Genomic DNA, 16,783 nt, shown 5'->3' with positions numbered 1-16,783 from the left:
ACTGAACACAAGCATGCTTACCCATATAGCATCACTCACAAAATGACACCGGTCATCTTTATTTACTCATATTGCCATAATGCCATTCATTACAAGTGTGTAGATTCATAATAAATAAGCACCTTCAAATCTTAATCAAAGACTATAAATATTTAACCTAAGTTTACGTTTGAGGAGAAAATAAACATTTCAACTGCTGTCAATTGACAGGGGCGACCACAATAGACACTTGTCTAAATCAGTCCAAGTCTTTCAAAACACCACCTTGTAAACGTAAGCATAGGAACAGCATATGAAAGGGGTCATCAGATAACATTAGTCATATGATTCTGTATAAAATGCAAAAAGAACACACAAAAAAAATACAGTCACATTGCCTTGAAACTAATACACATTGTCACAATATTAAACACGATTATAGGGGTCTTCAGGAACCAGATCAGGTTCCGTGTTCAGGCCCCCAGACATGTCTATGCAGTAGCAGTAGCAGTAATCATTTGCTGAAAATGGGGATTCTAGCAACAGTTTCACCACATGCAACACTCACATAAGAATGATCTGGGGGAATGTATATAATTGTTATGCGTTCAAATCTATATCAATGTTTTGATAGTTCATTCACACTCCATTTACAGGGCTGGCTTGATCAACAACACGTTACATTCACTGAAGTATACAGTACATTCTGTTTCAACATTTTCATTCAATGAACTATTGGCACCTTACTGCAAGTGACTCTGGGGATAGTAGTGATAAATTAAGGTTAAGCAATACATGAACCATTTGGACAAGCACACAACATTTTCTTTTTTAAATTCTTAAAGTCCCTGAAGGCACAGCCAGGATACCTTTGAATTTTTTCTTTGAGGGCAGTGGTCAGCTTCATGTGCCCCAAACCTTCATGGCGGCTTCAACACTGGACCTTAAGCAGAGTATTTGGTATTGTTGTATTTGCACATTGTGTACTGTAGTAGGCAGCATATGATTAACAAAGCAGTGATTATTGTACAGTCATAATGAGAGTAGTTGACCCCTTTGTTTTACATTAAAGGTATACTGACAGAGTTGACCAGAGTAAACCAAGGACCGAGGCTTTGTCACCAGATAGATACTCATGGTAGTCATAGGCACACTTAGAGGCCTGAGGAAAGATAGAGATGCAGCTGCCTGCGTTGGACAACATACAGTATTATTAATTGAGTCTATGTAGTTCTTAGTCTCCCTTGCCAGACTCATGGCACTCGGCTGTGGGAAGAGACTATAGAAGTCTATGACCAGGGCTATTAAATGTTGCTAGTCCTTGCTCCCAGAGTCAGGTCGCCCAGAGTGGAGAAGAAGTCCTCCATTTCCCTCTCCAGGAGCCGGTTCCTGTTCTCTGCATCGTGACGGCCTCGGTCTGAGTTGCGGAGCTTGATCTCCAGCATGTGCTGCTTCTTCCTCTCCTGCTCCATCTCCTGCTCCAGACGCTCCATCTGAGCGCACAGAGCAGCACTCGACTCCTCCAGCCTGCAGGGGGTACATACGTAGGTTGATTTACACAACTGTAGAGCCGGCACTCCTCAATACCTGCAAGTAACCTGAGTAAGATTGTTGACTGATTTGCAGCCTGCAGACTTACTTTTTGATGATGGTCTCATAGGCCACCTTCTGTTTCCTCAGCTCGTCCTTCAGACCCTCCACCAAGCTGGTAAGTACTTTGGAGCCTCCGTCAAGGTCTTCCGGCGTCAAGATGGACGGCACCAACATATTGGCTATGGTGTTCCCATTGTCACTGCAACCTGCGCTGCTAACACACAGCTCCATGGCTTCACTACTGTCATGTTCTTGCTCTGAGACCCTATCTCCAACTCTCTCCTCCTCCCGGCCTCCCATCTGGCCCTGGCGCTGGGGTGAGGCTAGCTCCTGCCACTGGCACTCCCCTGGACCCTTCCCGTTACCACAATTAGGCCCTGAGGGCTCGCTGCCTGAGTCAGGTGCGGCGATTTCACAGGAGGATGTGGACCAAGGCGTGCTGGCTACGCTAGGGACACTGCCCATGCTGGAGGAAGAGGTGACGTTGTCATAGGTGGACAGTCTCTGGGAAGAGCTGGTGGAGTCCCTGACACGCTCCCCGGAGGCGGTGCGCCTGTGGCTCCTCAGAGAGGACAGCCCGTTCATCAGCCAGTTTCCACTATAGGACGCGCTGACGTCAGCCGCGCAAACGGCCGGCTTGGCCTGAGGAGGGGGCCGCGGCGTGGAGGAGCCCTTGAAGGAGTACTTCCAGGAGGGAACATTCTTGGTCTGCTTGCTGGGGCTGACCACCGTCTCCCCCTTCCCTGAAGGAGCGAGTCTGAGTGGAGGGGTGGTGGCGGCGCAGAGTTTAGCATCCAGAGAAGAGGCGCTGCTGCAGGTGAGGTCCTCGTTGGGGTTGTTGGGACAGCTCTGAAGGTCCTCCTCAGAAATCCAGCCACCGATGCTGTGCTGCTGGAGCTGTTGGCCTTGGAGGGTTACCTCTGGCTGGGGAACAGGGACCTCCAGCTCCTCCCTCCCCGAATACAGACGTTTATGCTCACTGATCAGTACGGTCATGAGGCTCTGGACTAGGGAGGTCCCTTTACAGGAAACAATAAAAAGGTATAAGGAGCCATACTGTACAATGCTGTTCTACTTTGGATTCGTATATGTTTTGTGAACTGGACATAGAGTGGATGAGTCATGAATAGATAGCATGCAATAGTAAAGTGTTTCGGTACTCTACTTTCCATAAGCTAATGTACCGTATCTTCTCTGCATCATACTTCCCAGCCATTTGAATGAAAAAATATCAGGAAAGTCTCAGATGATTAATACAGTGCCTATTAATATCAGTATGATATAAAATGAATGAGAGTTTGTTCATACCTTCCATAATTACCACTGGGTCCTCCATTTTGGGCCGGAGGATATTTGGTCCAAATACAGTGGCCAGGTTCTGTACACTCATCTTGTTTTTGATTGCGTGAGACTGGACCTCATCAAGAAACCTTTAAAGAAGGCACGGCACGGTGGGACAGAATAAGAAAGATATGAAAATGTGACTGTGATAAAATGAGATAATTGTGATCTTCTAAAGACAGAAGTTGGATGTTTGTGGACGTACTTGCATATGTACTTCAGGAGATTGTAGTTGGCTGGAGGAAGATTGCTCACTTGCTTTCCCAGCTCCTGTACACCCTAAGAAGATAAGATGAGAACCTATGACATACAGTATCACAACAGCTTTTGTTTCTTCACACAGACATAATGTACTTAAACACTGGTTTTTATCCAATGACAGAGCAGTTTGTCTCTTTGGCTTCAGTCATAGTGTGAGTACTAACATGACAAGAACTAGTGTAGAGAAGTGTTTCTTACCACCTCCGCGTCTTTGGCCAGCAGCTGAGCACAGGCAAGGAAGTCCTCATACTTGGAGAAAGGGACCACAGGCTCAGGCAGCTCACGGAGGTAGAGCTTCAGCAGGGACGCCACTGTGTGGACGTCAGTGTTACTGCAATGGGGCACGAAAGAGTTATCTAAAGTTGCCTACTATCTGTGAATCACAATATCCAAATGCTAAAGGCCTAGTGGCCTACGGTATTGTAGTGGAAGGATTTAAAGGTAGGCTATACAGTATGTAGGCGTACTGTGTAAACACTATCACAGCTATCGTCAATAATTGACCACCACTACCTCTACCACCACTTCTACTTCCAGCTGAACAAATCAGCATTTATTTTGTATTCAATAACAGGGAATGTAGATGACCTTTCATCTACCTGTCAAATAGAGGCTTATCCCCACAGTCAAAGGCTTCCTGTAGATCCTTTACCAGGTTAGCCTGCCCTGGCATCCGAAAGAGACCCTCCTCATCCAGACCTCGTTCCCTTATGAAGTCCACACACTGCTCCACCAGAAGAGGTGCCAGGCGATGGCCAAACTTCTTTTCATACTGGACTGTGTCCTCTAAACTCTGGCCAAATATCCCTGCAGGCAAGAAAAACGTATTGCATACTGTATTTCAGTATTAAATAATGGTTGTCATTCATTACCATAATAAAATGCCAAACCAATGGAATGTTCAGGAATACCAATATGCAGCATGTCAACATTCAGTAGTTGGATGAACAAGTAAACACAAAATGCAAATCAAAATATAGCTGTGAGCAGCAATGAATGGGGTTCACAGGATGACAGAAAGGAGATCAGTTGGATAACAAAGCAAGCACTCTATCATGTGGGAACTATGTTCCTTTATGTGCAATAAGTGAAAGTATTACCATGTTTATCTCTCAAAACCACAAAGATGATGCAAGTGAAGTTTAGTCTAGTGTTGTATCTTTGATTTCAGCAGGTAATCCTTCTTAAAGTCATTACTTAATTTATTGAGTTTATAAACCAATTCTGGGGTTAATTTGACTAATGTTAAGATTTGGGAAATGTTTTCAACATTCAACCTTTCAACGTTCAAAATGTTGTATCAAGACTGCCCAAATATGCCTAATTTGTTTATTAATAACTTTTCATGTTCAAAACTGTGTACTCTCCTCAAACAATAGCATGGTATTATTTCACTGTAATAGCTACTGTAAATTGGACAGTGCAGTTAGATTAAAAATAATTTAAGCTTTCTGCCAGTATCAGATATGTCTATGTCCTGGTAAATTTTCTTTTTATTTACAACCTCATGCTAATCGCATTAGCCTACTTTAGCTCAACAGTCCTGTGGAAGGGACACCAATCTCGAAGAAGTTATGTCCTTAGTGATTTGGACACCGAGGAACTTGAAGCTTCAACCCGATCCACTGCAGCCACACTGCAGCCCCAAGCCGCACTGCAAAATTATTCTGGCTGTGGATACGCAGAACATCAACACGCCAGAGCATATACCCATTGGACTTGGGGTTCTGCTGGGAGTTTACCTCATATTTGGATTTTTTAATTCTGCTTTGCCACTAAAATCATAATAAACACTGAGAACTAAAATATTTTTTTTGTATGTGTATTACAATTATTCATAATAATAATAATAACATGATGGGGGGGGGGGGGGCGGGGGTAGCTCAAAAAGTAACCCCAAAGGTTCTTTGAGGATCCATTAAAAGGAGTTCTTTGAAAAACGTATAGGGGTCCCCCACAGTTTCAATTTGAAGAACCCCCAAAGGAATCTCCAGGAACCTTTTGTTTTTAGAGTGTAGCCGTAACTTTAAACCCATCCGACACTGGAACTGGAAGGGAGGCACACTATTGTAGTCAGTCAGTGAAGGCTGCTTAGGGAAGGACAGCTCATAATAATGTCTGGAACGGCTGAGAGAATGGAATGGCATCCAACCATGTGTTTGATGTATTTATACCTTTCCACGGATTCCGCTCCAGCCTTTACCACGAGCCCGTCCTCCCCAATCAAGGTGCCACCAACCTCCTGTGTGGTCAGTAGGCTACTTGTGGCTTCATACATTACATTTTGGAAGGAGCATGCAATGATGAAGAGAACTTCTTTAGCCCATATCTAATTAATGTCAAGAGGGCCTACATTGGGAGGATATACAAGAATCTGCTGATAACAGCAAGATTACGTATGGACATTGGACATTGGACCTATGGACATTTTCCGTATTGGCCCATGCCAAGTACCTCAATTCCTCCACGAAGTTGAGCGCAGACTAGAGTTTTTGAAATGAACCTCCAACTCCTTTGATTCGCTATGCGTCGATACTTAATAAAATGGTACACACACACGCGCACAGTCGAGGAGAAGGCGCAACAACGCCTCTTCCCCTCAGGAGGTCGAAAAAGATTTGGCATGGGCCCTCAAATCCTCAAAAGGTTCTACAGCTGTACCATTGAGAGTATCTTGACTGGCTGCATCACTGCTTGGTATGGCAATAGCACCACCCTCGATTGCATGGCGCTACAGAAAGGGTGTGGACAGCACAGTATACCACTGGGGCTGAGCTCCTTGCCATCCAGGACCTCTATATCAGGCGATATGAAAGGAAGGCACGTCAAATCATTTAAGACTCGCAAGCCATAGACTGTTCTCTCTGCTTCTGCATGACAAGCGGTACCAGTGGATAAAGTCTGACACCAACAGGATCCTGAACAGCTTCTATCCCCAAGCCATAGGACTGCTAAATAGCTAACAAAATAGCTAACAAAATAGCTAACTAAATAGCTGACTAAATAGCTAACAAAATAGCTAACTAAATAGCTGACTAAATAGCTAACAAAATGGCTACACGGACTATCTGAGTAGACCGTTGTGTTTTATTTAATGAGAAATGTTGCACTGTCTCTATGCACACTCACAGGACCCTACACACTCACGTACACTGACCCTCCAACACACACACAAACACTCACTCCATAATTTGCTCACACACACATAATATGCATGTACATTTATACTGACTCTACACACACCCACTCAATCATCATATACGCTGCTGCTACGCTGCTTATCATATATTCTGATACCTAGTCGCCTTACCCCTTTACATACCCCTCTATCACTCCAGTATCCCTGCACATTGTAAATATGGTACTGAAACCAACCCTGTATATAGTACGCTTATTTACTTTCTCATGCTCTTCATATTTCCTTATTTTTATTCATTGTGTGTTTTTGTTCTACCTTATGCTATTTGTAGTATTACATTGTTATTGATTACTGCATTGTTGGGTTTAGAGCTTGCCAGGAAGACATTTCACTGTACTTGTGCATGGGACATTAAAACTTGAAACTTCTGCATACACGTCAAGTACAGTAGCCTACAGTAGACTAGCCTTTCAGTGCAATGTTCGAAACTGAACAGAGTGTAATGACACACTAGTCAGGAAATAAAAACTTAAAGCTTTGAAAGGACCCGTTAGTCTGTTCTGAACATACTGTACGCCATGCAATGATTTTCTGTCTGTCAAACCTGCTGACCCCTTACAGCACATGTAAAAAACGTTTGAGTGACATAAAGAGAATAATGTGAGCCTTGACCGGAATATGCTTTCACTGAGCATTAGATCAGTTTTGTAAATAATTGCATCTAGAAATATAACTGGGTGAAGCGGTTTTCCTTCTAGCCTGGTAAAACCAGACTGAACACTGCGAAACAACAGTGAAACATAGCAAAATCACTTTGAATGCCAGCCTAGTTCACCTCCTCCAAAGGGTGCCCAGATGACCCGTCGTATGGCCTTGACCCAGTCATCCATGTCACTCTGGGAGTTGGCCAAGAGCAGAAAGGCCTCATGACTGATAGCAGCGCGGTCCTTTTCTCCTCCCGTACCACCTGAGAGAGAGAATGAGTAAGAGAGAGAGAGAGAGAGAGAGAGAGAGAGAGAGAGAGAGAGAGAGAGAGAGAGAGAGAGAGAGAGAGAGAGAGAGAGAGAGAGATGAGTCGAATGCATCTTTGAAAGTTAATAGGTTGGCTGGCAGACTAATCTGGGGGAAAAGTGGACTGAGGTTAATGGAAGGTTGATGAGTCCAGATACTTCATTATCCTTTCATGCTTTTTTTTCCATACCACAGCTCCACATCGGGAGATGATCGCCTTTAAGAGCCCCATCCCCGTACAAGGCTACAATATAAGATATTGTGCATGGAGAAGAACCTCCAATCAGGTAGGCCCGACTCCTCAAAGCTCAAGCTGTCTAAATAAAAAATCTAATTGGATTTTCAGCCAAGAAGTTAGCCATCAACTACCCTCATAGACTTCCTGGTGAATAAAGTTGTAATGGGCACTATTACCACTAGATGGTGTAGTTGTTTTGTTTAGAATACAGTTACAGCTACACCAACGACAGTACACCATCAAGATAGGCTAAAACTGTAGAAGCACGCCATTGAGTGTAACTGTCGCCCCGAAGCCAAACTGCACATGTGCAGGCCGTCAAATCAAAGGCACTCCTTCGATATAAAGTTATTTTTGACAAAAAATGAAAACGTGTCAATTTGTCACTACCACGAGGTTGGAGTAATAACATGTTTAAACTACTTAAGACATTGGCTCAAATCTAGGTTGTGCCTTTAGATTTCGAGAAAATGAACAACTAAGGAAGAATGTCACTTCTCTCATTGACTTCTCAAACTCAAAACCCCGGCCTGGTCTGTTTGGTCTGCTTCGCAAGCATTCCCAGAAAGCCTAGCGATATTGCACCTCTGGGTTTAGAAACTCTGTGGATACATAACAGACTGACCGAACAACCAAATGTAGACTACATGTCTCAATTGATTGACCCTATAGGATCTGGCAACAAAATGAATGTCTACCATTAATCAGATATAGTAGTACACATGTAGAGAACAGGTCACATTTAAGTGATTCATCAGATATCATTCTTTAGATGTGATTTGACTGGGGTCCAGTAATCCATGTAATGATATCTCTCGCCATGTTAGGACATGCCATTTAGCTTTGGGAAGGTAAACCAAATATAAATATTGGTGCCATAAAGCTAAGTGCCTTTGTCACCCAGCTCAGCAAACTCACACAACTGTGATTATTTACATTTACATTTTTTAGTCATTTAGCAGACGCTCTTATCCAGAGCTTATGCACTCTTATCCAGTGAGTGCATACATTTTCATACATTTTCTTTTTCATACTGGTCCCCCGTGGGAATCGAACCCACAACCCTGGCGTTGCAAACACCATGCTCTACCAACTGAGCCACACAGGATTATCACTTAGCAGCCCAGTCACATTGACTGCTTTGGGCTCTGTGTACTCATGTGACCCTTAGATACAGGTTTGCAGTCTATAGTCCAGGCTGAAATGCTTTAGTCATCATGACTTTTTATCATTATTACCATACGCAGTCATCGTATTCAGTCAGTACTTCATATACCTACTATTATGTTAATGGAGTAGATATAATTCCTGTCTATGCATTCCTAGCATATTACTACTGTATATTCTCGGAATCAGTTGAAACCTCCCTATGCGAGTACAAAATAATGCTGAGAATTCTATTGCCTTCATAAAATATTAAATGATGATGGTATCATTTGACTGGTGGAATATTGGCTCTGTCAAGATATACTGTATTTCCAACTTGTCTTCCGCTTCAAAACATCTTAAATGAGCCCTAATGAGACCTAAAGCCTCCTTTTCAATTACAGAATAGTTTTTCTGATACTTCTTAAATTTCCGGGAAAAGAAATGTACAGGACACTCAGTACCAGACACGCAGAAAGCAATAGCGCTTAGCTGCTGCCATCAGATATGAACTTCAAAACAAACAAAAAAAGATTAAAGGGACTCCGATTGTAGGAGAGAATCATATCATTCACAAAAAAATATACCTTCTACTATCTTGTACCAAACATCTACAGTGAGGGAAAAAAGTATTTGATCCCCTGCTGATTTTGTACGTTTGCCCATTGACAAAGAAATTATCAGTCTATAATTTTAATTGTGGGTTTATTTGAACAGTGAGAGACAGAATAACAACAAAAAAATCTAGAAAAACGCATGTCAAAAATGTTATAAATTGATTAGCATTTTAATGAGGGAAATAAGTATTTGACCCCTCTGCAAAACATGACTTAGCGCTTGGTGGCAAAACCCTTGTTGGCAATCACAGAGGTCAGACGTTTCTTGTAGTTGGCCACCAGGTTTGCACACATCTCAGGAGGGATTTTGTCCCACTCCTCTTTGCAGATCTTCTCCAAGTCATTAACGTTTCGAGGCTGACGTTTGGCAACTCGAACCTTCAGCTCCCTCCACAGATTTTCTATGGGATTAAGGTCTGGAGACTGGCTAGGCCACTCCAGGACCTTAATGTGCTTCTTCTTGAGCCACTCCTTTGTTGCCTTGGCCGTGTGTTTTGGGTCATTGTCATGCTGGAATACCCATCCACAACCCATTTTCAATGCTCTGGCTGAGGGAAGGAGGTTCTCACCCAAGATTTGATGGTACATGGCCCTGTCCATCGTCCCTTTGATGCGGTGAAGTTGTCCTGTCCCCTTAGCAGAAAAACACCCCCAAAGCATAATGTTTCCACCTCCATGTTTAACGGTGGGGATGGTGTTCTTGGGGTCATAGGCAGCATTCCTCCTCCTCCAAACACGGCGAGTTGAGTTGATGCCAAAGAGCTTCATTTTGGTCTCATCTGACCACAACACTTTCACCCAGTTGTCCTCTGAATCATTCAGATGTTGATTGGCAAACTTCAGACGGGCATGTACATGTACTTTCTTGAGCGGGGGGGACCTTGCGGGCGCTGCAGGATTTCAGTCCTTCACGGCGTAGTGTGTTACCAATTGTTTTCTTGGTGACTATGGTCCCAGCTGCCTTGAGATCATTGGCAAGATCCTCCCGTGTAGTTCTGGGCTGATTCCTCACCGTTCTCATGATCATTGCAACACCACGAGGTGAGATCTTGCATGGAGCCCCAGGCCGAGGGAGATTGACAGTTGTTTTGTGTTTCTTCCATTTGCGAATAATCGCACCAACTGTTGTCACCTTCTCACCAAGCTGCTTGGCGATGGTCTTGTTGCCCATTCCAGCCTTGTGTAGGTCTACAATCTTGTCCCTGACATGCTTGGAGAGCTCTTTGGTCTTGGCCATGGTGGAGAGTTTGGAAATCTGATTGATTGATTGCTTCTGTGGACAGGTTTTTTTTTATACAGGTAACAAGCTGAGATTTGTCCAAAAAGTACAAAAAAAATATAAAAAACGAAATGTATGTATTCACTACTGTAAGTTGCTCTGGATAAGAGTGTCTGCTAAATAACTAAAATGTAAATGTAAATGTAATTAGGAGCACTCCCTTTAAGAGTGTGCTCCTAATCTCAGCTCGTTACCTGTATAAAAGACACCTGGGAGCCAGAAATCTTTCTGATTGAGAGGGGGTCAAATACTTATTTCCCTCATTAAAATGCAAATCAATTTCAAAATTTTTTGACATGTTTTTTTCTGAATTTTTTTGTTGTTATTCTGTCTCTCACTGTTCAAATAAACCTAGCATTAAAATTATAGACTGATCATTTCTTTGTCAGCAGGGGATCAAATACTTTTTTCCCTCACTGTATATTGGATACTTTCAGTTCCAAACATAGCACTATCCATTAATTTGAAAGATGAAAGTGTTAATATTGTTACAGCTTCAAAAGCACTTCTTCAAAACGCTGTTCCTTTATGTGGTCTGATAGGAAAGATAAAGCTCTTCAGTCCTAGTTCCTGTCATCAATAACAGTGTAAACCAGATGGATCCCTTCCCGCCAGGTCACCCATATAAGTGATCTATCCAGCCACCGGAAAAGAGAGAAATCAAGCAAGTGATAAAGATGCCCTGCTGACGCAGACATAAAGGAGCCTGAACACAGTTAATGCTTCCTCTTCCAGCCCACCACCAGCAGACTGTAAGAAAATAGAGTTAAGAAAAAATGTACTAAATACGCGAAAGTAAAAATAAATAATTAAATATATATATATATATATATATATATATATATATATATATATATATATTACACAGGGGGTACCGGTCTTGAGTCAATATGATTTGGAAGCAATTAAGATAATCCAGAGCTCTGGGATTTAATGCAAGTCTCACTCCTACTGAGCACATTAAAGGGCTGATATTTTGATTAGGACTCTTCATGTTCCACAGAAAACTGCAGTGAAGGTCATTTTTGATGATAGTGATTCCCTCTGGTAGGTAAATGTCAGACTGCCCACTGTGCTTGTGGATGGATGGATCCTTAGTGGAAGGGAGGGGAGATAAGGGATGAGTTTTACTGTGAAAAATATGTTTCTTCTTATCTGGGTGCCATGGTATAAAGAACATAAGTAAAAATACTTTGAAGTACTACTTAAGTATTTTTGGAGGGTATCTGTACTTTACTTTAATATTTATGTTTTAATTTTACTCCACTACATTCCTAAAGAAAATTTGTACTTTGTACTCCATTACATTTTCCCTGACACCCAAAGGTACTAGTTACATTTAGAATGCTCAAGCAGGACAGCACACCTTCACCACACCTATCAATATAACACATTGTCATCAGCGGAGGCTACTGCGGAGAGGACGGTTTCCATGTGGTTGATACCATACATTCCACTCCATTCCAGCCATTATTATGAGCCGTCCTCTCCTCAGCAGCCTCCACTCGTTGTCATCCCTACCGTGTCTTATCTGGCGGATACACTAAACACAAATACTGAATTTGTAAATGATGTCTGTGTTGGAATGAGCCCCTGCAGTATGACAATTGAGTGTTTTTTACATCACTGTACTTAAGCACATTTCAAAACAGATCATTTAGACTTTTGCTCAAGTAGTATTTTACTGGGTGACTTCCTCTTTTCCTTGAGTCATTTTCTATTAAGGTATCCATTTTACTCAAGTATGACAATTGAGTTCTTGCTCCACCACTGACCGTGTGAACATAGTTAACTGACTGGGAGGTGCAGACACCTGCAGTTAGTGATAAGCAGCGGCGTTGTGTGTCTTTGTGTGTGTGCGTGGTCACTGTCAGTGTGAATAATGGTCCAGATGATTGTTCTGAGGATTGGGAATTGATGAACCCCTGCTGACCTTTGTGCAGGAGTGTTTATGAAGTGCAGCACACGTGTTGTGTATAATGTTTCCCAAATAACTGTGTGTAGGGTCACCATGGAGAGGGAACGTCATGATAATTCTGGTATATACTACGTTTCTTTTTAAAAATGTATTATAGTATGTACATTTTGTAATAAAACATGTCCTCTGGAGCAGCTATGATTGGTTGTAGAACATGCCCTATATTGTTTTCTACCAACCTTTGTTGGATAATCAGAAAAGCTTGCCCTTCAAATGAAAGGAAGGACATTTCACAAAACCTGAATGCAGTACATCATACAACAACAGAACACCACGTCCAACAAAATAAAACACTTTTTTTTGAGCCACTCTAGCTCCCCTACAAAGGAAACCTTTTGTTGTGGTATGGCATACTGCATTATGGACAAAACAAGTGAAATCCACAGCAGACAGATGAACATCATTAGCCCATAGCTGTTCAATATAATTACAGTACATTACATGTACTCAAATGACATTAATTTACATTTACAATATAACTCTAAAAAGGTAGCTAGCTTTACCTTGCAGGTGTTCCTGTTTGAGCCTGGTGGGCTTACAGCAGGCCAGCCACATTCCCATGATTCACTGAGGGGATCTGGCAGTGTTACAGCTGGGGCATGAATAGGGTACGTGCTGCCCTCCTGGAGGTCGTGTATACTTATCCACACGTCGGTACTACTGGGCAGGCGGTGCCAGTGAGGCATGCTCAATGCCAGGAAAAACAAGCCCCGAAAAACAAGTCCCACTTCTTCCTGTTCTTCATTTATAGATTCTCTCATTCACTAACATGGGCGTAGTAGTTATCTCTATCCCCTGGTTTCCCTAGGGAGAGGCAGATACCAGAGGAGGAGTGTACGCTAATCTCTCCTTGTGTGCCCTGGCCTTGCTCTCCCTCTCCCTCCCTGGCAGTGTGCTGTGTGTGGAGTGATTAGATGGGCTCCTCTACCCTTCCTTACCAAACAAACCTCTCCAGTCCACACACACACTCTCTGGAAAACGAACAGACGTTGCGAATCAATTGGGAAGCCTCTGATTGGCCAGATTTGTGATGGTGATCTATAGTACACTCGTAGAAAAGAAGGGTTCCAAAAAGGTTATTCGGTTGTCCCATAGGATAACCCTTTTTGGTTCCAGGTAGAACTCTTTTGGGTTCTGCATGGAACCCATTATGGTTCTACCTGGAACCAAAAAGGGTTCTTCAAAGGGTTATGCTATGGGGGCAGCCAAAGAACCCTTTTAGGTTCTAGATAGCACCTATCTTTCTAATAGTGTATGAGTATAAACTGCAATGACCGGTATAGGGACAAAGTGGAGTCGCAATTCAATGGCTCAGACACGAGACGTATGTGGCAGGGTCCACAAGCAATTGCGGACTACAAAAAGAAAACTAGCCACGTCACGTACACCGATGTCTTGCTTCCAGACAAACTCAACACCTTCTTTGCCTGCTTTGAGGATAATACAGTGCCACCGACGTGGCCCGCTACCAAGGACTGCGGGCCCCCCCTCTCCTTCTCCGTGGCTGACGTGAGTAAGTCAATTAAATGTGTTAACCCTCACAAGGCTGCTGGCCCAGACGGCATCCTCAGAGCATGCGCAGAGTAGCTGGCTGGTGTGTTTATGGACATATTCAATCGCTCCCTATCCCAGTCTGCTGTCCCCACATGCTTCAACATGGCCACCATTGTTCCTGTACCCAAGAAGGCAAAGATAACTGAACTAAATGACTATTCTGTCATCATGAAGTGCTTTGAGAGACTAGTCAAGGATCAAATCACCTCCACCTTACCCGCCACCCTAGACCCCTTTGGTTTGCATACCACCCCAACAGGTCCACAGACGATGCATTCGCCATCACACTGCACTCTGCCCTATCCCATCTGGACGAGGAATACCTGTGTAAGAATGTTGTTCATTGACTACAGCTAAGCATTCAACACCATAGTACCCTCCAAGCTCATCATTAAGCTTGAGGCCCTGGGTCTCAACCCCGCCCTCTGCAATTAGGTCCTGGACTTTCTGACGGGCCGCCCCCAGGTGGTGAAGGTAGGAAACAACATCTCCACTTTGCTGACCCTGAACACTGGGGCCCCACAAGGGTGTGTGCTCAGTCCTCTCCTGTACTCCCTGTTCACACATGATTACGTGGCCATGCACGCCTCCAACTCAATCATCAAGTTTTCAGACGACCCAACAGTAGTGGGCTTGATTACAAACAACGACGAGACAGCCTAGAGGGAGGAGGTGAGGGCACTCAGAGTGTGGTGTCAAGAAAACAACCTGTCACTCAATGTCAACAAAACAAAGGAGATGATTGTGGACTTCAGGAAAGATAGGGAGCGCCCCCTATCCACATCGACGGGACAGTAGTAGAGAAGGTGGAAAGTTTTAAGTTCCTCGGCGTACACATCATGGACAAACTGAAATAGTCCACCCACACAGACAGTGTGGTGAAGAAGGCGCAACAGCGCCTCTTCAACCTCAGGAGGCTGAAGAAATTTGTCTTGTCACCTAAAACCCTCACAAACTTTTACAGATGCACAATTGAGAGCATCCTGTCGGGGCTGTATCACCACCTGGTACGGCAACTGCACCGCCCTCAACCGCAAGGCTCTCCAGAGGGTGGTGCGGTCTGCACAACGCATCACCGGGGGCAAACTATCTGCCTTCCAGGACACCTACAGGACCCGATATCACAGGAAGGCCAAAAAGATAATCAAGGACAACAACCACCCTAGCCACTGCCTGTTCACCCTGCTACTATCCAGAAGGCAAGGTCAGTACAGGTGCATCAAAGCTGGGACCGAGAGACTGAAAAACAGCTTCAGACTGTTAAACAGCCATCACTAACACAGAGAGGCTTCTGCCTACATACAGACTCAAATCATTGGCCACTTTAATAAATGGATCACTAGCGTCACGCCTGCTCCCGCGCTTCCCCCCTAGCGCTTGAGGGCGCCAGGCTCCCCAGCATTGCGCACTCCTGCCATTATCATTACGCACACCTGCCTTTCCCCCGTCACGCACATCAGTGGTTATTGGACTCTCCTGGACTCAATTACTTCTGTCATTACCTTCCCTATACCTGTCTTGTTCCCCGCTCTGTTCCCTGCTTCTACATTAATGTCCATATGTCCTTGTATACCCGTGTGCTAACGCTGTTCCTGTCTTGTTTCATGTCTGTTCCCGATTAAATGTTTGACTCCCCGTACCTGCTTCTCATCTCCGGTGTCGGTCCTTACAACTAGTCACTTTAAATAATGCCACTTCAATAACGTTTACATATCTTACATTACTCATCTCATATGTATATACTGTACCTTATACCATCTATCGCATCTTGCCTATGACGCTCGGCCGTCGCTCATCCATATATTTATATGTACGTATTCTTATTCCATCCCTTTAGATTTGTGTGTATTAGGTAGTTGTTGTGGAATTGTTAGATTACTTGTTAGATATTACTGCACTGTCGGACCTAGAAGCATCAAGCATTTCGCTACACTTGCATTAACATCTGCCAACCATGTGTATGTGACCAATAAAATGTGATTTGATTTGATCATTGTAATCATGTTGTTGGATCACCCTCTGCTGTTGGCTAGCTTGTCCTACTAACCCATTTTTACAGTTGGTCTTGGTGTTTTCCCTTCGCTTTAAGTGACCAGAAAGAGTGATGTGTGTAGGTTTGTTGCTAGCCTAAGGGTCACAGTCACATCACCACAAGACCCATCTATAGATCCATAGAAATCCTCCATCACAAATTCCAGCATGCTGTCCATAGACTTAAACCAACAAAACAGCGCTTAGCTACTTTCCATTGCAACACTGTCTGGGGTCATGAAGTGAGCCATTGTTGTAGTTACTGACAGTTTATGCATATCAGGTAAGGAGAGCCCACAATGAAGCTCAGATTAAAGGGAGGCATTCATGAATATTGTTGACTTTTTCAACCTGGGTCACATTACTCATGTAAACAAGATCACATGCTTTTCTACTGCTAGTGCCACAGGGTAATATGCAAATGTCAGAGGGCACTAAGAAAATAGTTTCATACTGTATACAAAGATCTTGTTAGTACCCTCATTCAATGTTCTGAGCCAGCGGGGTGCTCTGTAAGCAATGAGCTGACAACTAGCTAATCAGAAGTCGTGCAAGCCTAGAAAGACAGGACCACTGTTCTTTGTCTAAAGCTGTATTCCCTTCTAGCAAGCAGCTC

At 43.6% G+C, this 16,783-nt stretch overlaps 1 protein-coding gene across 2 annotated transcripts in view; it reads right to left on the bottom strand.

Annotated features, from left to right (window-relative positions):
- Window positions 1-38: 38 nt before the first annotated feature.
- LOC115201107 (rho GTPase-activating protein 22) overlaps window positions 39-16,783 on the bottom strand; it is a 34,841-nt gene continuing 18,096 nt past the window's right edge. Inside the window, exons 1-8 of one of the 2 annotated variants that reach the window (XM_029764399.1) lie at window positions 13,086-13,310; window positions 7,149-7,280; window positions 3,774-3,981; window positions 3,373-3,505; window positions 3,119-3,192; window positions 2,881-3,002; window positions 1,619-2,591; window positions 39-1,506 (exon numbers count right to left, since the gene is read on the bottom strand). In XM_029764399.1, the coding sequence (XP_029620259.1) occupies window positions 1,284-1,506; window positions 1,619-2,591; window positions 2,881-3,002; window positions 3,119-3,192; window positions 3,373-3,505; window positions 3,774-3,981; window positions 7,149-7,280; window positions 13,086-13,143 (1,923 nt within the window). In that variant the 5' untranslated portion in view covers window positions 13,144-13,310 and the 3' untranslated portion in view covers window positions 39-1,283. Of the gene's footprint in view, window positions 1,507-1,618; window positions 2,592-2,880; window positions 3,003-3,118; window positions 3,193-3,372; window positions 3,506-3,773; window positions 3,982-7,148; window positions 7,281-13,085; window positions 13,311-16,783 lie in introns of those variants that run through there. The other variant, XM_029764398.1, reaches the window with a different exon arrangement.

The sequence above is a fragment of the Salmo trutta genome, chromosome 10, assembly GCF_901001165.1.
Source record: "Salmo trutta chromosome 10, fSalTru1.1, whole genome shotgun sequence".
NCBI lineage: Eukaryota > Metazoa > Chordata > Actinopteri > Salmoniformes > Salmonidae > Salmo > Salmo trutta.
Note: the sequence above shows the minus strand (reverse complement) of the source record. Positions and strands in the feature narration are given on the sequence as shown.